The following is a 22,433-nucleotide window of genomic DNA, read 5'->3' as shown; positions in this document are numbered from 1 at the left end:
CTGTATTAGCAATGCCTGGGGGCTTCAGGTTGTTTCACCTATGAGTGAGACCGTAGGTGCTCTGCTATGTACTTAATGTTTTAATCAGTATTTTTATAGGGCTTGGGTCGATGAGATCGGGGAGGGTTAGGCGAAACATTATTTTGCTTGGTGGAGGGCTATCAATGTTTATATTTTATAGGTCTGAATTCCTCCATGTAGGCCTACCCCCCTCGTCATAAATAACCATCAGATTCCTCCATGTAGGCCTACCCCCCTCATCATAAATAACCATCAGATTCCTCCATGTAGGCCTATCCCTCCATCATAAATAACAACCTTTCATTGCTTAGCTTTTTGATAAAGCCTAATGCACAGTATTTCTATATAATAATAAATGCCATTTAGCTGACACTTTCATCCAAAGCAACTTACACTGCAGTGAGTGCATACATTTTTCAGTATATATGATCCCAGCGGGAATCAAACCCACAACCTAGGCGTTGTTAGCGCCATGCTCTACCAACTGAGCCACAGAGTACCATTTTTGAAGTGTTTTGCCGATGAAGTACAATACTTCAAAAAAAAAGAAGAGTTGTCAGGCATACTGATGCTCAGTTGTCATCTTGCCATCTTGCTGAGTTTTGCTAGATTCAAATTCGATATGAAGTTAATTTACTTTGATTAGGCTACTTTATTTCATTGATTGCAAATATTTGATGTAGGCTACTGTCTGATACACTCGTTCCTCAACGGTCTTGTCTAGGCCACCGACAGTTATAGGCCTAGTCCTGCATGCCTTCTCGTGTAGACTACTTGGATTGTATCGACAGTTGACGTTTAATTCCTGCGGGGTTAACTCGTACCCTGACAGCAGCACAGTCTGTGGTGACTTCCAATTAGCGGTGCGGAGTCAGGGGGTGGGTGATTGCAGACGGGTGTCTTCTTTAGACGGAGGATTGAGGGGGTGGGTGGCTGCAGACGGGTGTCTTTTCTTAGGTCGGACAATATGGTGTGTGCCACTAACTCCCCTGACGGAATTTAATGTAATTATCGGATTACAGTCGGACTGCGCTGAAGCTGAGAATATTTACTACCCATGGAGGTGTATCAGATGTAGGCCTACATGCTCTGATTGTTAGCAAGGTCGTCGTTATCTAAAGGAGTTACCGGCCTATAAACTTTGATTAATTAGATGGGCTATTGGAAAAAAGCGAAGTTAGACGAATTCGATTTGCTAGCACATTACGCACACGTCCAAGATCCAAAGGCGCACAGTCGCTCTGCACTCAGGATCAGGAGAAGATTGCAGGTCTTAAACCGACACAGGGGAGACTATAGACAATTACTTCGGAGTACCTAGGATTTCGGTAAGTTTTTGGAAACGATTTAATAAAACATTCTACTGACAGATAGATTACAAAATAGATTACGGCTCAACGATTGTGGTTAACGATTTACAAACATAAGCTATATCGAGATGTAGGACATTTCCTTTAAAACACATTGAACTTTGCAGGGAAAATAAACAATTTGAAGAAAAATACCGTATACGTTTGAACTGCATATTCTCTACTGTAGACTATATGCCAATGTAATCAGCCTACGTGTAAAATACAGAATGGCAGACAGTATTTTAAGTATTGGTTACTGTAACACATTTATTCTGCACAGCGTTTCATGGTCAGTTTGCAATAAAATGGGCTTCTACTAATTAAAAAAATAAAATAATAATTTGATTGTGTCTTTTTGATTTGTGTCTCACTATTTGTTCTTTTTGACAGATTCATTACCAGACGACCATAGGAGAGGAAAATCAGACAGTTGGTCCAAAGAAAGAGTTCTTCTCTGTTATGTCTGTCTCCTCATTACCGGAATGGAAACAACTCCTGCTGGAGAGAAAGAGAAGAGAGGAGGAGGAGCGAGAGAAGAGAGAAAATGAGGAAGAGGAGAGACTTGCCAGCATGCCTGCCTGGAAGCGAGGGATCATCCAGAGAAGGAGAGCAAAGCAGGATACTTTGGGGGACAAGGAGACAGAGAGAGAGGGAGCCCTCCAAGCTGTGGATGGCAAGGCCCCCTCTGAGGCGATGCTTGACATGGACATCTCAATGTTGGTGCTCCTGGGAAGTGAACCATCACTTAGTCCAGAGGGAACAGGGCCGTGGCTGGATGGAGAGACCAAATTACTGAGCCAGGTGTCTATGGAGACCATAAGCCCTGTCCATCAAAACCCATTTATTTGTGGATGGAGGAGGGGAAGAGACATGGACAGAGCTGGGGAGATGGGCCATGAGAAAGGGAATGAACAAGACACAGAGATAGAAAGAGATAGAGAGAAGGGGATAGAAAAAGATGGCCTCAAAGATTATGATGGAGAGTCAAGAACAGGAAGAGATATAGAAATAAAAATAGAGAGGTACAGGGACAGGAGCGAGGGCAGAGAAAGAAACAGAAGTGCTGGGAGAGACCCAAGCAGAGAGAGGGAGAGGGAATGCCTGAAAGGGAAAAAAGATGAAGAGAGAGAGGAGAGAGACTCAGATCCTCCCAGACCCCTTCCACTGGTCTCAGGGCTTCGGACTATTAGGGCAGACAACATTATCATTATTGAACAGGAAAGAAACAGTAACGATGAGAAAAGGGGTAAGCGGAGAGAGGTGGAGATGGAGGGTCAGGGAGAAGAGCAGGAAAACAGAGGCGTGAAGATGGAGCTTTTGGCTGGGAGTGTTACAGAGATCAGAGCATCTGAGATACTGATCATCAAATCCTCAGCTGGGACTGAGGACAGGAGTGGAGGTCGAAAAGGGTCAGGGAGAGAAGGAGAGGGAGATAGAGACAGAGAGATGAAGTGCACAAGAGATGGAGGGAAGGATTGTGAGAGGGAGCAAGGAAGAGAGATGACATGCATTAGAGAAAAGGAAAGGGAGACTTTTAGGGAAAAAGACTGGCCAAGGGGACAGGCAGCTACTCACAAAGAAGATAGGAAATGTGATACAGATGATAGTGTCTTCACTGAGAGAGGAAGTAGGGTGAGTGAGCTGCTGAGTAAATTTGGGGAGCATCCCAAGCCCCCTTCCCGGTCTAAAAGTAATGACAGTTTTATCCGGCCTGGAAGGGATAGAGGTCTGTGGGAAAATGATGATCCATTCAAGGACAAGGAGAGGAGAGATGGAACAAATGGAGTGTTCAGAGGTGTGCCAAAACGTTCATTCAGCTTTTCTGATCGAGTAATATGTGCAAAGGAGAATGGGTACAATGAATGGCACGATGAGAAGAAAGTGATAGAGAGGAAGTATTCAGATAGTATGGCAGTAGCAGAGGGGGATGTAGTGGTGGGGGAATGGTCAGAGAAGGGAAACATGCAGAGAGCCCACCAGCGCTGGACACTGCTCTCAGACAGAGAGAGGGTGGGAAAGCACAGAGAGGGGTGCATAAAAGGAGACAGGGAGACAGGAGGACAGATAGAGGGAGAGTGTGTGCTGGAGAGGAACATGAAGAAAGATATTTGCTATGGGATTGAGGTCGTAACAACAGTTAAGTCTGAATCTACTGACAAGGGGACTGATGAGCTGACAGGGACTATGGATAGGGAAGAGGGGTTCACAGTGGCCTCAGTTAAAAACACAGAGGGGATCTCATTTGCCCGACGAGTACCTATCAAACAGGATGGGAGAGTGAGACCTGTGGAAAGAGAAGTGAGGCGATTGAGGGAGGAGAGCGTGAGTGCATTGGAGGGGGAAAGGACTTTAGAAAGAGAGGTGATGGGTGGAAGACAAACAGAGCCTCAAGTACGAGAGAGAAGGGAGTCGGACATTAGGAGAGGAGACCTAAGGGAAGGCACAATCTCAGCTGATACAATTCAGCAAAACTGTGCGATTACCTTGTCCATAGATAGAGCTAGTCCAACTCATGCTATTGACAGTCATTACAGACATGCATCTGCATTTACAGAATGCTCCAATTTGCTCAGCACAGTGGCACATCGGCTTGGGGACCCCAATAGAGGAGCAGAGTGGCATTCCAGTAGTTTAAGAGCACAGGGGCACCATTCAAACCAGTCAGCACTCTCACAGCACACAGAGGATCCTATCAATAAAATAGAGAAAGTGGGCGAAACAATGAATGCACGTGACAATGAGAGTGGAGTCAGAACTTACAGGGCTTCAGGTGAGGCACACATTCACAGTGATGCTCACTCAGTAAATAGCATCCAGGATGTCATCCCGAAGTCTCCAAAGCATGCTGTCCCAATTGGAATCACCCCAACTCCCCTTGAAATTCACATACCTAGAACTGTGTTCTATGGCGTGGAGGAAATGTTGGATAGAAAAAGGCCAAGCATCCAAAGTGATGAAGGACAGGACAGAGAGGGAGGGGGCGCAAAAGGAGTTGAGAGGAGGGATAGTTGGAGGGTTGGCAAGCCTTTGAGTCGCATAGAATCCCTGCGAGAGAAGATTCGACAGAGAGAGCTAGATAGGCTTAGGAATATGGAGGGAGCGGGTGATGAGGGAGGGATAGAAATCAGGATGACTGAAGCGATAGAAAATACTTGGACTCGGAGAGGAGTTACAGACAGATGTGAGGAGAGAGGAAGTGAAATGAAGAGAGAATGGGAAGCTGCTATTCATATAAAGAGGGGAGGAGTGACAGACAGGAGACAGGAAGGCCCTGCAACACAGACTTCTACTCTGCTTGACGTCACACAGGAAGTTAACATGTCGAAAGCCAGCTCCCAGCTTCCTGTTCCTCTCTCTTTGTCGCAAGCTGTCAAAAGAGTAGAAGAAACAAGGGGAACCTCCATTGCAGCCTCCGAGGTAACCTCTACCTGCTCACACACAATTGAGAGGGAGGAAGATTCAACAGAACATGTAGAGGAGTTACGTGATGACAGTGGCTGGCAGAGGAAACAGGACACCAGAGGACAAGAAGGAAAGGAACAACTATTGGAGGAAGAATACATCCCACATTATCTGTCTCCTTCACACTCTCCCTCAGGGTCTCTTTCCCCCTCTCCACCTCTCCCTCACTCTCTTGCTGCGATGAGTAGGATCTACAACTTGAAGACGGTGGGGTCTAGAGCGGCAGTGTGTATAAGTGAGAGGACTGTGGACATCCCCTCACACACTCCCAAGGTACAATCCCACATATCAGCACAACAAGAGCCATGCACTCTGGAGACATCAGATGTGAGGCTAGCACAGAGGAAACTATGGGGTAGGGATAAGGTTTCTTCAAGCGATGAGATGTCTGGATGTCTTCAGACGGTGCAGCTTCAGGTGGAACAGCTACAGCTGAGGGAACAGGAAATACAGAGACTGTCGCTCAACGACAACACAGCACAGTCCTCTACACAAAAAACTCAGTTGGAAGACAAAGAGTCAAAAGTGGAGCAGAGTCCGAGAATACCACACCAGCAGAATGAGAACCACCAGAGGACACAGCAAAAGGAGCAGCAAACACTCTCCAGTCCCAGAATACCCCAGCCATCCCAATTGCGCTCTCCGAGACCTCAACCAAAGCAGGTCCAATCCAACCAGTCAAATCAGCCCAGATCCATCTCTATAAACTCTAGGTCTCTCCTCAGTCCCTCTCCTGAGATCTCACTGAAACACCCGGACAGGGGTTGCCTCCCCACCCCATCACCATCTCCATGTTCACCCTCCCCATCCCCCTCTGTCTCACCCTCCCCATCTCCATCTCCTACCCGCTTCTGTATCAGGAGTGCCTCTGGAGGCCAGGGGAAGAGGGGCACCACCATCACCATCAACCCCAGGAAGCCTGTTGGAGGGGCAGCAGTGGCAGCAGCAATTCCAGGATCCTCGTCCAGGATGTCTGCCCAGACCCAGACACCTGCTCAAAACGAAGCAGGCGAAGGAGGCAAAAAGAGATATCCTACTGCTGAGGAGATCGAAGTGATTGGCGGGTATCAGAACTTGGAGAAGTCCTGCTTGGTCAAGAACAGAGAGACTCCCAAAAGGGTAAGAGAAGACCAGTGGGCATGTAGCAGACAGCAATTTGTAGTGATTTTGTGGTTTGTGGTTTAAAAGGATGCTCCATATCGTGTTCACACTCATAGTATAACAATCAGTAAATGACTGAGAGTGTAGTACATCATGTTTGATTGCACTGAGAAGAACACATAAACTGAGTTAAGCGTGTTAAAGCCTTATCAAGCACGCCATTGTGATTCTCAGCTATTCTCAATACTAATATACTCTCACCAGAGTATAATATACTCTAATATAATATACTAATATACTCTCACCTTTACTTTATAAGTATTGGCTGGTTACTCTCATACACTTGGTAAGATGCACTTTTTCTACATTCCCTTTTCACTGTAGCAGTATAATAATAATAATAATAATAATAATAATAATAATAGGATACTGTTAATGCATGTGTTTAGGAATCCATATTTATTGAAAATGAGAACATTTTAGGAATTTGGGCCATGTGAAATCATGCAAGCTATTCCACAGAACATCTATTTAATTAGCTAAAATGGGGATTTAAGGCCTCAAAACAAACAACACTGTAAGATAGGTGCAATACAGACATGGCAGAGCATCACCACAGAAGATACAGTACCCAGCGTCTGGTAGGTCAATGGGTCATAGATTTCAGGCAGTTATAGCAAGCAAAGGATTTTCTACCAAATATTAAACATGAGTGCTTCATTTGGACATTATATGATTTTTTTCCCAATACTTTTGGTGCCCTGATAGGGGGACTATGTATATACATATAAAAATGTTTTTTTATATATATATGGTGAAACCAATCTGAACAAAAACAACATTGAATTAAAGCTGAAAATCTCTACTTTGACCTCATAGTAATTGTTTGATTTCAAATCTTAACTGTTGGAGTGTAGAGCCAAACTAAGAAACTGCTTTCTTTTCCCCATACTATGGGGAGAACTGTACGTATACTGAGATACACTTGAGGCAGGAGGAGTGTGGAAAGGAAACCACAATGACGTACACAGACAGCTACCCCCCTTCCTCCTCGTCTCTTTCTGTCTCAATGTTTCTCATACAGAGTCATGCAATCCAAAGCTATCCAACAGCCTGTGTTATGTAGTGCAGTAGCTACATTACATGTAGTTCAACTATTAGGTAAACTACATTTTGCAGTAGCTTGGTGGTAGTTAAACTAAATTCAAATCTTAGTAGTGTTTTCACTAGTTAATTACTTGTTTGCCATGTAGCATGTTTGCCATTTTGCCTTGGTAGTGTTTTCAGTAGTTAATTACTTTTTCTTCCTTACTGTGCTCCAATTCACCTGTTTTTTTTCTCTAAGAGCATTTCAATTGAGTACCTTTACTCGGACAGACTGGTCATCTGTCGGTAACATGGCGTGTGTTGGACAAAGTAGTTTTGATGTAGTGAACTGCTTTTTCGAAGTAGATTTAGTTACTTAAGAGTATATTAAGTGTAGTTCAACTTCTTCTCTTGTAAAGTAATTGGTAGCTTAGTAAAATACATTTTCAGAGCAGCTTCCCCAATGCTGCCAATAGTGGCTTACTACTGAAAGTGTAGGTTTGCCATCGAAATCATAGATCTTTTACTTTGTTTCCCCTTTTTGTGCAACATAACGAAAAAACATTTGGAGCAATAGCCTGAGAGAGAGAGAGAGAGAGAGAGGAAGAGAGAGAGAGAGAGAGAGATGCGCTTTTGGAGTAATTAGGACATCTCCACAACAAAGTGGCACATCAGAGCATAACTAAAGACTGGGCTGGCAGTCTCCCCACAAGTATGAGATAAAAGCAATAGAATTACATGGGTCTGGTTATACGTATACAATATACACTGTGATGAGTTAATAGAACAGAATGTGCATCTAGGGCAGGATTCCTATTTATCTGTAGTTTAACATAAACTTGTATAGGCATGATTAGTCTCGTGTCCTACATGTGCCACACAATTTTATAGCAGGTTACATTCTCATACATCAAATCCTGTCTTTGACTGAATCAGCCTCCACCATTCTGACAAGTCTTCCTTTGTGTTCCTGTTTCTGCTGGGTTTGTTTGCTGCATTGGAATTTTGGCAAACACTTTAGACCAAATTGACCTTTTGTCGTATGACTGCATTGTTAGCAGAGTAAGACAGAAAACCCTAACCCAGTGGCAACAGGAATAACACCTCAGATTGAACATGTTTTGTGAGATATTTTATATATGTGAGGAAGCTTGAGGTGTTTCTTCTGTCTTTTTGTAGAAATTAGTATTGACAGTCCCACTGTAACCTAATTTCCCAACAAGCTTGATTGTGTGTGACTGAGGGACAGTCTCTCATTTGCTACTGAGAGAGGGTAACAAGGAAATAATGAGGGGAAACAAAAAGAGCAAAATGGTGACAGAGCCAGGAATGAGTCAAGCGAGATATACTTTACAATGCCGCTGTGATTTTTTACTAAAACCTTGTGACTCCCGTGCTGACACAGTGCATATTCTCATTCATTTCCTCTATTAAGCATGCTCACTTCCTCTAGAGGGGAACAAGAAAGACAGTGAAAGAACAAAGACATGAAGACATGAATAAATAGTTTTTGAGTGAATACATCCAGCAGTGATGATTTCCTGATGATGTAATAGAATGTGGATTATGTGTAATCTGCATCAATTTAACATGATTTTGGAATACCATGTCAGAGAACAGGATGAATATGTAACATTGCATGATAATCAGGGTTATGCTTGAATAGAGATGGTCCAACCTTCCATTGGACCACCCAAACCAATTGGATCAGCAATAATTTACCTGAATACATCTCACCAAGTAATCACCCAGTCCACTTATTGAACACCAGGAAAACCCTCAATCATTTATGTTGTGTTCAAGACAAAATCCTATAATGCATGCTTTGCTGTTAAGTGCAGCTCTCCTTTGCTATAACTGTCCTGCTGAAATGCTTTTCCATTGGTGCTTTTGACCACCTGTTGCTCACGTTGCTGCCCTTGAGACTGTTTGACGTCAGCTCTCTTGCCTTCCTCCAGGCTGCGACATCATCTCACAGAAGGGGGTGATTTACGCTCTTCCCCTCAATCCCTAGGTTCAGACTACTCAGTGTGCCTGTTGAAGAACCTCTTTTAGTAACATTTCAGAGGTACAGATGTGCTCATGCTCTTCAGTGGTAGATCAACACACTGCGTCTTCCTCTGTCTGTTCTCCCTTTGTCTGTTTCTCTCTCTGTCTCATACTCTCCTCCATCTTCTCCCCTGCTGTGTTAGCCTGGGTTAATCAGTTCAGTCAGGAGGATTAGCCTCCTGTGCCTGAGCTTGATTTGTCCAACCTCTCTCACACCAGGTTATTATGAGGACTACTGTATCTACACTTGTGTTCAGTCAGTCTCTGTATGGGAGTAAGACCCAAGACACTGTGGTGAATACTATAATACAGGGGACTAGGTTTTATTTAGTTTAAAGTCCAGGCAGTCTGTTAACACTATATTGTGCTCTCAGTAAACAAACTGCACACATATGTTACTCAGTGGAGCTCCAGACAAGCTAAGATTGTGGAGGATTTATAGGTGCCTTGTATTTCACCTTTTGACATGATAAAGACAATGTGATATGAGTTGTTATTTTTTGCCAATAACGGGTCTCAATAAGAGCACTAGCTTGACAAGTTGCAGCTGCCAGTCAGTCTGTAAGGGTGTATATGCTGTACAAAGCCCTTGACTTGTCTTTACTCCCCCTCCAGGTGAAGGTTTGCTTCAATGAGGCCCATCTAGAGCAAGTGTGTGAGTACCCATCAGAGACCTCCATGCTGGCCTCTACCCCTTACCCCCACGAGAAAGGGAGGGAGGAGAGGGTACAGGGGGAGGAGGTGCAGGATGAAGAGGAGGAGGAGAGAGGAGTGTTTGTGTCCAGGAACAGCAGGAGTGTGGGGGAAGCAACCGGACGAGTTCTGAGAGTGGGTCAGTGTCACTTCCTTTGAAAATAAATGCCAATACAAGTCCAGACAATAAATAAACAAACAGTGATAATTCAGATCAAATGTAGAAATAAAGGAAAGTTATACTGCTTGCATCAACATGACAGTCCACTTCAGTCACTGTAGAATAATATACTGTAGAACCAATAGCCAGTTTTGTTTTGTTTTGCAGCTAATAATAATATAGATACTTGCAACTTATAGTACAAGTGTTATTTTTCTGCATTGTACTTAAAAAAGAGAGACTGTTTAATTAACAGCTCTAAACTGCACATCAGTCATGTGGTGGTTAATCATAAGTTTCCCTTAACCCCTCTTCATCTCTCTGTTTTACAGATGAATCTTGCCATCGGTAGACGCCTGTCATCTCGCCATATTGTATATTATCACATATGTGATGTGGTCAAAGTTTTAAATGTTTTATATGGCAATACAATGTGTTTTTGTCAGTATTTTCTTTCTTTTAAATTGTTGCTAAATGTTTGTAATCCTTTTGATGTGTAATAATTAGTTTAACCTAGGACCAGGGACAATTGATTTTGTATAAAAAGTACATTGTTTTATGCAGTTAATGAGAAGGTTTGTTGAAGCATGTAGTGGAGTATTGATGGCAGAAATTACTTAAATGACCTTCAATGTGAGGGTAACAGTGAAATTATTATGAATCTAAAAACATGGTACATAGTAAATATATATGAGTACTTTTTTGACCATCAGGTTTGCTGTTGGTTGGTTGATGATCACATGTCTATGCAAATTAGTGGAAGATACTTATTGTTAAAGAATGGTGGAAAGGATACTTTAGTTTGTTCTACATAATGCAACATAAAAAAAACAACAACTGTAAATGAAACTGTAAAGATTGAGTGATGTTTGTATCATCTGGTCTCTGTGCCTGCTGGATTTGCTCATACAGATGTTATAAAGATCATATTCTAGATGTCCATTATAGGCCACCTGTAAAATTACCAATGATAATTATCATGAAAAAATTATTCAAGTAGTCATGTTTGAACCTCAAAATGTATTTCGCCTTAACGCTCACAATGAAAACTCAGGTGATAATAAATAATGATTTGATGTTTTTGAAAACTATAGATATTGTTGTTATGTCTAGGTCTGTTTCTTGTGGAATTAATGTGGGGCTTTGGAAAACATGGAAAAGCTAATATTGGTATTAAAGAATGGCCTACGTATTTTGTGAGGCAAAGCAGGCACTGGTACCCATGGAATGATTCACTCAATTCATGTTATCTTGAAGCTGGGATGTAGCCGTTATCTCAATGTTGGGTAGGCTATATGCACAATCTAATAATTAGAATTTAGCGAATTTATGAAAAAATTATTTAATTTGTGTATGATTTCAGTTCCCTTAGTATGTTACTTTTGAACATAGTTTTTTCTGTTTTCTATTGTGGTTGAAGAAGCTGGCTTCATGAGAAATTTGAATAAATTATTCTAAACTACAGTATGAAATTACTGGTTGGTTGGGGTGGGGGGCTGTATTGCGAACATATCAATTTATGGAAAATCTGATCAGACTGCATGCAGCCTGTGCATTAGATGGACGGAAAACCAAAACATTTGCATTATTGTACTTAGTACATGATTATGAGTTTATAAATGATGTATTAACCATTAACAAGCAGTTACAAATCAGACTGATTGATAGCCATATGCTTGCCAAATACTGTACAGCTCCCATTGGATTTTCACTAAACCATCTTCTAAAAACCCTATAACCAAATATATGGTTATAACCAAAGATGGTTTATAGAAGATGGTTAAGTGAGTCCAATGGGAGCCCGTGTCCACCTCGAAAACTAGGAGCTTGGATTAGGGTTAGGGCTGGCGCTAGGGTTAGGGCTAGTTTTGGGGCTGGAGGTAGGGTTTGGGCTGTGGTTAGGACCAGGGTCAGTGTTAGGGCTGGTGCTCTGATTATGGGCAGAATAAGGTTTATGGCTAAGATTAGGACAGGAGATAAGGATAAATCTCCACAGTCCTAACCCTAACCATAGCTCCAGCCATAACCCTAGCTCCAGCCTTACCCTAGCATAACACTAGCCCTATATAACCCTAACCTTAGCCTTGACCCTAACCCTGATCACCTCTTACTTTCTTTAAAGCACATTGGCAACAGTTCAGTATGCATCAGTTCATGGTGTGACACCTTGTGGACAAACCTTGCTACCGCCACATGCACATGTTATTGTTTTCCCCCTGCTAGCATGGTGTGGTGCGGTGAGTGGGACCTCCAGCTGGGTGACTTGCGGTGAACTGCACTTCGTCATTCAAACAATTGACTGGCTGCATCTAAAAGTCCAAAATACGTTTTGAATAAAAGCTAACATTGTTGTTAAGCTCAGCAGTGCTGCTGTGGTGTTGACAGTTAGTCGATAATATCACAAAGTAGTTTTTAAACAGACTTCCGCAGCTATTTTAACGCCACATTCACATAGACTGCTCATTGCGGTTGAGGTCAGGCAGGAGTTCATTGATTTCATTGCGACTCGGGTCGCGTTGTATTCCAGATTCCGCACATGTAGGAAATATCCTACACCACCAAGCAAAACCTCCCACTCACCACACCATGCTGTTATGCGGGAAAGAATAGTTTTTTGACGGATCGCAATCATTTTGTCGCATTATATGTGCACGTGGCGTAACGGACACGTAGGATTGGATGTGCGGAATCCGGAACGCAGCGAAGACTCGTGCAGCTGCCGAGTCGCAATGGTGCGCAGCGCATCCCATTGAAAGTTCATCCCATTGAGTGCCGCCGGACCGCAAGCGCATTGCGCAGTCTATGTGTACGTGGCGTACGGCAGGGGAGGCGGAGCTCCTTTGGGTTTGGTCGGATTCCGTTTATGTTGACATTTGTTGTCTGGAACGAACACGTTTTATGAGTTCTTGACTCCAAAGAAAAACTAGCACACCAGAAGGGTTTGAACTCACCTGGCATTTGTCATTAGCGTGCAAAACTATCTAAATCTCTAATTTACAGGTTACGTTTGTAACTTCAGCTAAAAATAAATAAAAAGTTTTGCAATTGACCCGTTGACTTCTTCGTTGGAGAATTCCCGCGTTTGATCCTGCAAAGTCGCGCAAGACTCCGTGAGTAGGTCGTGGGTTGAAGAGAGGTGAGATGATTTTGCGTAAAATACCATCAACAACATGCGCGCCTTGGCTGTCTCGGGTAAGTGTTCAGACACTGGGTATATTCCACTTATATTGACTATCTACGTGGTGAAATATGAAAAGATGCACTTGTGGTTGTTCTGATATTGTCAAGTGTTTCGTCATATTCAGATTGGGTTGTTTAGCCTGGAGTTCAACAGTTCCTGGGTGAACTTCTTCCTAATATCTTTGGGCAAAAGTGTTCTATCTTCACATGGTGCATGAATCTTTAATTTAACGTAGGCTACAATCAGCGTCACTTTGTGTCTATGTAACCTTGTTTAACTGAACGTCAAGGTGGCGTTCAGACAGAAGCACAGCTACCCCTCGATGCCTGTCCAGCCTGTGCCCCCGCTGGCTAACACCCTACAGGGGTACCTACACGCCCTGGAGCCGCTCCTGCCTCCAGAGGAGTTGCACCACACCCGGAAGATGGTGCAACAGTTTGGCAGGGTGGGGGGACTGGGTCCGAGGCTACAGGAGGGCCTGGAGAGAAGAGCAAGACATTCCAAAAATTGGGTATACAAAATCATTATAGGACCGTATGATTTTGTTTGAAACAGACCGATAGTTTGGGGTTAGGTATTGGTTTTTGGAGGAAGAATGATAGAAAAGATAGATGGACGAAGAAAATATATCATATGGGACATTGGTGGAATGGTACCAATTTAACAGAAATAAAAGAAAAACCAACAAGTTAAAATACCTTATGAGTATAGGCTACTCATCCTCTCCCTCCAGATATCAGATTGGTGGGTGCAGTGGGTGTACCTGGAGAGCAGACAGCCCCTGGCAGTGCACTCTAACCCGGCCATCTCCCTGCCCAAACGGGACTTCTCGGACTGGAGGGGTCAGCTTGTGTGAGCAGCCTGACAGCAAAGTCTTTATATGCCACCAGTGAGGTATTAGAGGGGATAAGGCCAGTTTGCTGACTGTACACAGATCTACTGATGTTAATGTAATCTAGATGGATGATGTTAAACACACACAAACACACACACACAAACAAACACACACAAACAAACAAACAGAGGGACATATTTATAAAGCATTTTGCACCTGTGCAAAGTTTACATCAGTTATTTTCAGGGGGATGCTGAGTAACACAAGAACAGCCTACTACCCAGGCCAGATTATAGCATTTCTGACAGAATGTTTTAATGTGGATAGGGCAAGGCTGCTTTCTGTGTTGAGGCTAGATTTTTCAGATAGTTCCTCCAAAATGTGGGTGATTTATACTCAAAGTAGCACAATGAAATATGATTATTTTCAACTGCCTGTCTTTGCAGTTAAAAACCCAGACTAACCATTTTGACCTGTTCTCAACCATATCTTGTCTCGACCCAGGTTTGCATCCAAGCTGATTGCTGCTGTACTGGATTTCAAAGCCAACATAGACAGGTAAGTAATCTTATGTTTGGGCATAGCACACCAGATAAGCCTGTGAAACATTGATATTACACACAAATGTATAGCCCAATAGGTGTTGATTACGTTGTATTTGATCAAAAGATGAACAATCTCAATATTTGTATCCCATGTTAAAGGTACCATCTCGACCATCAGCTCAGGCTATTTAGGGAATTAACCTTTAGCCTCTGTGTCGGCCCGTGGGCTTTCGTTGAATGGAGCCGATCTAAATTTATGGTGGCATACTGTCAGTAACTGTATCCGTGTTAAGACCTCTCTCTCTCTGGCGGTCAGGGGCTGTCTGCCAGTTGAGTTCATGCGGGGCCAAAGGCTCTGCATGGAGCTCTTCCCCCTCCTCTTCTCCTCGTGTCGGATCCCAGGCCCCAAACACGACCATGTGGCCCACTACGGCCGCTCCCGCCGTTCCACTCACATCACTGTGGTGCGGAACTACCAGGTGAGCTCACGTGCGTTTGGTGAGAGGAGGAAATCATGTTTTCTCTCGTTTTTTGCTTTTGTTTTTGTTATCTTCAAGTGCTCTTTTGGTGTCTTTTTGTATTTCCGATGTCTTTGCTGACTGTCGTTGAGTCCGAACATGCGCAATTATGGCACGTTTTTATTTTAGTGGTATAGAAAGCACATAAACAATATGAATTAACAAATATAGAACATCCCCTAGAAAAGCTGGCCCAGAACAAAGCGACAGCCCAAATCAGTCACATACAGTACAGCACACAGTTATAAACGAAGCACTGACACTGATCCCCAGAAGGACATTTGAAGGCTGTTTCCTTCAGCCTGGTCCCAGATCTTGTATGTGATAAAGCGAAATTTCTCTTGTCTATTGTTGTCATGCCATACGCGACTAGACTAAAGCACGTACAGATCTGGGGCTGGGCTATGTTTCCTGTTTACTGTTCCTGACAACCTGTCTTGTCTTGTGCCAGTTTTTCCAGCTGGACGTGTACAACAGTGACGGCTCAAGGATGACTGAGAGCCAGATTCACGCCCAGCTCTGTCGGATCAGGGCTCAGTCTTGGAAAACAGATAAGGAGCCCATGGGCATTCTGACTAGTGAGCACCGCCACACTTGGGGCCAGGCCTACAATCGCCTGCTCAAAGGTAAACACAGCACAATCCATGACCATAATGTGCCCATATTCCACTGGGAGAGAAGGAAGCTCTCAGATATACACTCACCGGCTACTTTATTAGGTACACCTGGCTAGTACCGGGTTGGACCCCCTTTTGCCTTCAGAACTGCCTTAATTCTTTGTGGAATAGATTCAACAAGGTGCTGGAAACAATCCTCAGAGATTTTGCTTCATATTGACATGATAGCATCACGCAGTTGCTGCAGATTTGTCGGCTGCACATCCTTGATGCGAATCTCCCGTTCCACCACATCCCAAAGGTGCTCTATTGGATTGAGATCTGGTGACTGTGGAGGTCATTGGAGTACAGTGAACTCATTGTCATGTTCAAGAAACCAGTTTGAGATGATGTGAGCTTTGTGATATGGCGCGTTATTCTGCTGGAAGTAGCCATCAGAAGATGGGTACACTGTGGTCATAAAGGGATGGACATGGTCAGTAACAATACTCAGGTAGGCTGTGGCGTTTAAACGATTCTCAATTGGTACTAAGGGGCCCAAAGTGTGTCAATAAAATATCCCCCACACCATTACACCACCACCACCAGCCTGAATCGTTGATGCAAGGCAGGATGGATCCATGCTTTCATGTTGTTTATGCCAAATTCTGACCCTACCATCTGAATGTCACAGCAGAAATCGAGACTCATCAGACCAGGTAACGTTTTTCCAATCTTCTGTTGTCCAATTTTGGTGAGCCTGTGCGAATTGTAGCCTCAGTTTCCTGTTCTTAGCTGACAGGAGTGGCACCCGGTGTGGTCTTCTCCTGCTGTAGCCCATCTGCTTCAAGGTTCGACATGTTATGCATTCAGAGATGGTCTTCTGCATACCTTGGTTGTAACGAGTGGTTATTTGAGTTACTGTTGCCTTTCTATCATCTCGAACCAGTCTGGCCATTCTCCTCTGACCTCTGGTATCAACGAGGCATTTTCGCCCAGAGAACTGCCGCTCACTGGATAATTTCTCTTTTTCTGACCATTCTCTGTAAACCCTAGAGATGGTTGTGCGTGAAAATCCCAGTAGATCAGCAGTTTCAGAAATACTCAGACCAGTCCGTCTGGCACCAACAACCATGCCACGTTCAAAGTCACTTAAATCACCTTTCTTCCCCATTCTGATGCTCGGTTTGAACTTCAGCAGGTCGTCTTGACCATGCCTAAATGCACTGAGTTGCTGCCATGTGATTGGCTAATTAGATATTTGCGTTAACGAGCAGTTAAACAGGTATACCTAATAAAGTGGCCGGTGAGTGTACATACATGCAAGCTAGGTCTCAGAATAAATGATTTATGGTGGATTGCTACAGTTGACATGGATCTTCAGGGGACTTTCTCAATTCTCAATTTGACTCATCTCCTTTCTTTTTTCATGCTCTTTTTGTCTCTCTTTCAATGCTGTCTTTCAGATAAATTGAACAAAGAATCAGTACGAGTGATTGAGAGGGGACTTTTCACGTTATGTCTGGACTCTCCAGTCATGAGGATTTCAGACGAGAAGTATGACCATTGTTCTTTTCCCTCTACCTCTCCTTATGTCTGTATTGTTGTGTAGCTTTTCCACTGAAGTCAAGATTGCAATAATAATAAAATACAGTGTACTATTTTTGTGTAGGCTAAAATACTTAGAGATGCACTAAATATTTGTATGCTCTCCTTTCCATTGGTGCCAGTCAGGGTGAATAAAGCCTCATCAGTTCCTCCTCCATTAATCCTGTATGAGATACCTTATGTATCTAGGTTGTTGTTGTTGACAACTATTATTTTCTACTAGGGCTGTCAAATTTAATGTGTTAATTCATGCGATTAAAACAAATTCCATATGTTTTTTCTTATGGCGTTTACGCAATTTCCCCAGTGTGTAACATATCACTCTGATGAAGTGCCCACAAACTTGCAGCATTAATCCAAGGGGTTTTCAAAGTCACTCTCCGTGTTTGAGATGATCAGCCTCAGGCATGCACTGCGCACATTCGCTGATATTGATCAACAATTGGAGGTTATTTCTTGCAGTAGGTGATTTGTAGATCAGTGATTCTGTGCAGCACATTGTTCACACCGACCATTAAACGGAGATGCTGTCTCGGAGGAACACAGACCTGCAAGCTGTGCGCGATCTAGGGCAGATGCTCAAAGGGCAGTGGTCTTGCTGCAGCAATGGTGTTACGTGCACTGTCTATGTGTCTACGTGCACTGTCTACCAACATGGCTGACTCTTCTCACTCCTTACATTTTGATATAGGCCTATAGTTCTTGTCATAGGCTGAAGAGACTTGATAGTTAGTCAAGTTCCTATAGTAGAGTAATTCAGTCAGAAATATGGAGAAACTTTATTCAACCAGTTTCATCACACCTGGCTGAATTGTGATTGCTGAAAAGATGACATCTGATGCAAGTTATTTTATGTTTTCTCCCCTTTATATGACATCTACAACTCAGTGTAGAGTTTTTTTTTTTCAATTAAATCTTTAATTAGGTCAAAATTTTACCAGACAAAATTGCGATTAAGTTGTGATTTAATCACAGCAAACCATGCGATTAACTCGATACATCTTTTGTAATCGTTTGACAGCCCTAGTTTCTACAATAACATGTTCGTAGTTATGGTGAAATATGAGCAAATTGCTTTACAGTTTGTTCATGTATTAGCATTTTCCTTGAATATGTTTGACACTATGCAAAGTAATTGTTGGGCACTTTTCAACTGATGTCTCTGACGTATTTCAGATTGTGAAATGAAGTAGTCTTGCCGTTCTGAGTTATTTTGATTTTGACTGCCAGGTACTCTAGTCGCATGGCAGCTCAAGTCCTGCATGGAGGAGGGAGGTACTCAAATAGCGGCAATCGCTGGTTTGACAAAACACTGCAGGCGAGTGGAACAGTAGAACCAAATGACCAAATAATCAGTTGTAGAATGAGTAAACGATCGAACAAACAAATTAATTCTCTTTCCTTTCCACTGTCTCTCTCTCTCCCATAGTTTGTGGTGGGTGAAGATGGCTCATGGGGGCTTCTGTATGAGCAAGCTACTGCTGAGGGTCCGCCCATATCGACCCTTCTGGATCACATTTTAGAATACTGGTGAGATAAGACACAGAGGGTCTCAGTAACTACTGCCCAACATGCTGTAATCATTGCGGTAATATTCATATCACACATGTTTTTTCAGGAGTTACTTAAGGTGATAATTACTCATCTATTTACTACAGTAAGAAACCAGACCCAAAGAGAGCCCCTTTGGTCCCTCTTCTAATGCCCAAGAAGCTGTACTTCTCCATTGACCGTGAGATCAAGAGAGATATCGAGCATGCCAAGCAAAACCTCGATATGTGAGTTTTCATACTCTGGACACTAAAGCTGTGATTTGTTCATATGGTGTTTATATGCTCACTTCATTGACATTCTAGAGTGTTACTGTAGTGTACTGGAGTGCACTAGTGCAGTTCAGTGTAGATGTTTACTTTGTGTGTTAGATTTGATTTTCTACCTTCAATGTTGAGCTAACCTTGACAAAACATAGCGTAATGCCCTGGTTGGCTTTGCTACCCTCCTGACCTCTTCATTGTCTTCATGTTTGTGATCTAGTTTCAGAGAACGTGCTGCCCTCCTGTGGCCAAATGCTGAAATGTTTTGCCAGATTATATTATATTATTATTATTATTATTATTGTATTTATTTGGTATATATTCTTCATCATTTCAATGTAATTTGATGTTTTTCACAGACTGATCAATGACTTGGACATAAACTGCTTCAACTTCCAGAGGTTTGGGAAGGAGTTACCCAAACAGCACAACATGAGTCCCAACTCCTTCATCCAGGTGGCACTGCAGCTGGCCTACTACAGGTGAGTTCAAAGGGACCACAACAGTCACAAGAGGTCACATCATTTTGCATCAAAATTGTGCTATAAAGATATGAATTATTAATGTTCTATTCACAATTGGTGATGCAGATTTCCTAGATGGCTAATTTTCATACATGGAGCATGAAACTCCAATATGTAAAACATGTTTGGTGTAAAAGAATAACAAAATGATGTGACAGATATTATTGACTGCCAATTAGAAAATCCTGCATTGGGTAGTGATTACACTAAATAATGCCTTCTCTCCCGCTCTCCCCAACTCCATTAGAGTCCACAACGAGGTATGTGTCTCTTGTGACATTGCTTCCCAGCGGATGTTTCAAGGAGGGCGCACAAACTTCATCCGGTCTCCCACCAATCAAACCCTTGCGTTTGTGCGTGCCTTTGACGAGCCCTCTATCTCGGTGAGAAACTTTGCGTGCCTGTACAAACATTGAGCTTAGTGGGTGTTAAACTTTCAGGTGGCAATAGCTTACCAATTAGGCAGTAGCACAAAACTATCTGAGTTGTTTTATAGTCAAGGAAAACCACCACTTGCAGTTATCAGCATCCAAGTCAGCGACAGATAGCAGCTTGAAGAGGGGACAATGAGAGTTGCTTGCAAAGGGAGCGGAACAGATGGCAGTTGATACCATGTGTATTAATTCTGTAAACTTTTGTTTTTGTGCTGCAGAGGGAGGCAAAACTTGAGTTACTCAGAGAAGCTATAGATGCCTACAGTGCTCTTACTGATCAGGTAACTATACCCAAGACTCTACAACAGCAATAGCTGCCTGCCACATTCTCTCAGTATTATACGGAGCTTGCATTTAATTCTGTACCCTCTTTTTTTTTTTCCTGTATTTCATTTCCTCTGTCACTCTACCACCTTAACAGTGACTTTTCTGTTTAGACGCTAAAAGGGCAGGCAATCGATGGTCACCTGCTTGCCTTGAAGCTTCAGGCCATCGAGGAGGGACTGAGTGTGCCCAGACTCTTCATGGACACTGCCTATGGACTGGCCACTCACTGGAAACTCAGAACTGGACAGGTACACCGATGTGAATGTGAAAGATATTGATACATTTGTTACCAATGACACACAGGGAAGAATTCTGTCAAAACTGAGTTCAAGGTAATAAAAAAACAAACAAACAAAAAAACAGACAGTTTTGCAGAAAAACAAATGCAACTGCGCCCTCACTAGCACATAGGAAAATGTGCCTCTAAAATGTGTAACGCAAGCATTCACAGAGTTCCAACAACTGGCCCAACACAAGTATGTAGAAGTATGAAAGTAAACATGCAAGTGTTGCTTCCTGACATCAGAAAGTGTTCTCACAATGCATGCATTTGCGTTAAGTATTTTCGGGCCTTTCTACTTTACTTTAGTATCAGACATTTTTGTCCCCCACGATGAAATCGGGGAGGGGACTATGGATCGGTCTGTGTCCGTTTGTATGTCACGCTTTCTGTACGTTCGTATTTTACACGCTTTATCTCCGACGCCCATGGGACAATTTTTACCCTTTTGTAATTTGTGAGTGAAATTATACTTTCCATACCCACTTCAAGTTAAAGACATGGTTTGATCAAATAAATCAATTGATGGGAATTAGAGAGTGTGATAACTTAGCTTTTGATGGGCTTGCTTGCTATATTAATATTGATGCTAAAACCTTTCAGTTTTTTAGCTGTGGTCAATGTGAATCGATTTAATTGCAAAGCACATTGAATTGTCTTAATTTGAGTAGGGTTGACTTGATTTATGAACCCCAAATGCTATCCTACCTTTCCTGTCTCCCCATCTATACTTTATCCGGACTCTTGCCGTAGGTGCCGTCAAACACGGACAGTGTTATGTGTTTCGGACCTCTTGTTCCTGATGGATATGCTGTGTGCTACAACCCCCAGTCAGACCATGTCCACTTCTCCGTAACCGCCTTCAACTGCTGTGACGAGACCAACGCTGAGACGCTGGCTCTCACCCTGGACAGCGCCCTCTGCCAGCTCCAGGAGCTGCTGCAGCCTACCGTCTGACAAAATTACTGTTATGGAAAGCGTCTGATTCCAAGGAGCTAATGATTTGATTTCTGATTAATATTTGGCTTTTTGCTATGTGTGAGCTAGCATTAGCTTATTTGCTGCCATCTGATTTTAGCTGCAGTCTGGTTATACTTCAGGGCAATTGAGTACCTTTGTTGTGTGAAAGCAAACCAAAACAGTTTCAAGTACTTACATTTGATAAGGGTAATCCAAAGCCATAGCAGACTGTAGCTATGTGTGTGTCTGGGTAAAGGTTTGAAGAACTTCCTTGACTGGTCATGATGGAGATGAATTATATATGGTATCTAATGCCGAGTCATAAGATGATTTTTTTCTTTATGGTATCTAATACCATCTGCATTTTATATGCAATATGGCTACTGTTTGCTGCACTGCTTTGGCAGGCAGTGTGAATGTTGATCAGCCGTCCTACAGTATCTGTCCTCGACTACGATACTCAATTTTGGAGGAATTTCTCAGTGGTGACTCAAAATGGTCCATATGCTAACAAACATGCTTAGATTTTGCATAAGGTGCATTGGAGCTTGGAGGTCTGTTGCTAGTCTCTGCTTACATAGCTGCAAACACATCAGCAGAAATATTTCTCCTGTAATGTAATTATTAGAATTCACTTGAATTCAATCCTGCTGCTTTGTTCAGAGCTGCTCCTATACTTTGTGCAGGTTTTGTTTTGCTAATAAAATCCAAATTATTGAAATGTGTTGAAAATGTGTTTGTATGGGTGATGTGCCATACAGGCAAACATTTTTTTTGTAATTGGTTTTTATTAATGAGTGGGCTTGCTTCAGCAAGTCCAAGTATGGTTCTTGCGCATACTTGTATTTATTAGTGAGTTTGCTCTATTATTGTGAGTCAGGAGGTTG

At 42.8% G+C, this 22,433-nt stretch overlaps 2 protein-coding genes across 2 annotated transcripts; both read left to right on the top strand.

Moving 5' to 3' along the window:
- Positions 1–1,832: 1,832 nt before the first annotated feature.
- ppp1r18 (protein phosphatase 1, regulatory subunit 18) lies at positions 1,833–11,015 on the top strand (the record flags this gene model as incomplete). The annotated part of the gene is made up of 3 exons (XM_083685011.1): positions 1,833–5,954; positions 9,687–9,903; positions 10,257–11,015. The coding sequence occupies 3 exons, from the start codon at positions 1,833–1,835 to the stop codon at positions 10,274–10,276; spliced, it is 4,359 nt and encodes a 1,452-aa protein (XP_083541137.1). The 3' UTR covers positions 10,277–11,015.
- Positions 11,016–12,811: 1,796 nt separating this feature from the next.
- Positions 12,812–22,261, top strand: cratb (carnitine O-acetyltransferase b). The gene is made up of 15 exons (XM_083684582.1): positions 12,812–13,116; positions 13,395–13,616; positions 13,839–13,957; positions 14,445–14,498; positions 14,802–14,964; positions 15,455–15,629; positions 17,066–17,156; positions 18,438–18,525; positions 18,637–18,737; positions 18,866–18,985; positions 19,381–19,503; positions 19,793–19,928; positions 20,198–20,260; positions 20,417–20,554; positions 21,340–22,261. Exons 1-15 carry the CDS (start codon positions 13,066–13,068, stop codon positions 21,541–21,543), a joined length of 1,848 nt encoding a protein of 615 aa, XP_083540708.1. The 5' UTR covers positions 12,812–13,065; the 3' UTR covers positions 21,544–22,261.
- The last annotated feature ends 172 nt before the right edge of the window (positions 22,262–22,433 follow it).

The sequence above is a fragment of the Argentina silus genome (assembly GCF_951799395.1).
Source record: "Argentina silus genome assembly, chromosome: 14".
Lineage (NCBI taxonomy): Eukaryota > Metazoa > Chordata > Actinopteri > Argentiniformes > Argentinidae > Argentina > Argentina silus.
This window is presented reverse-complemented; position numbering and strand designations above follow the sequence as displayed.

Coding starts and splice junctions, on each gene's coding strand:
- cratb (XM_083684582.1), top strand. CDS start 13,066: ATGATTTTGCGTAAAATACCATCAACAACATGCGCGCCTTGGCTGTCT. Junction 14,965..15,454: donor CTGTGGTGCGGAACTACCAG/GTGAGCTCACGT, acceptor GTCTTGTGCCAG/TTTTTCCAGCTGGACGTGTA. Junction 18,526..18,636: donor GGTTTGACAAAACACTGCAG/GCGAGTGGAACA, acceptor TCTCTCCCATAG/TTTGTGGTGGGTGAAGATGG.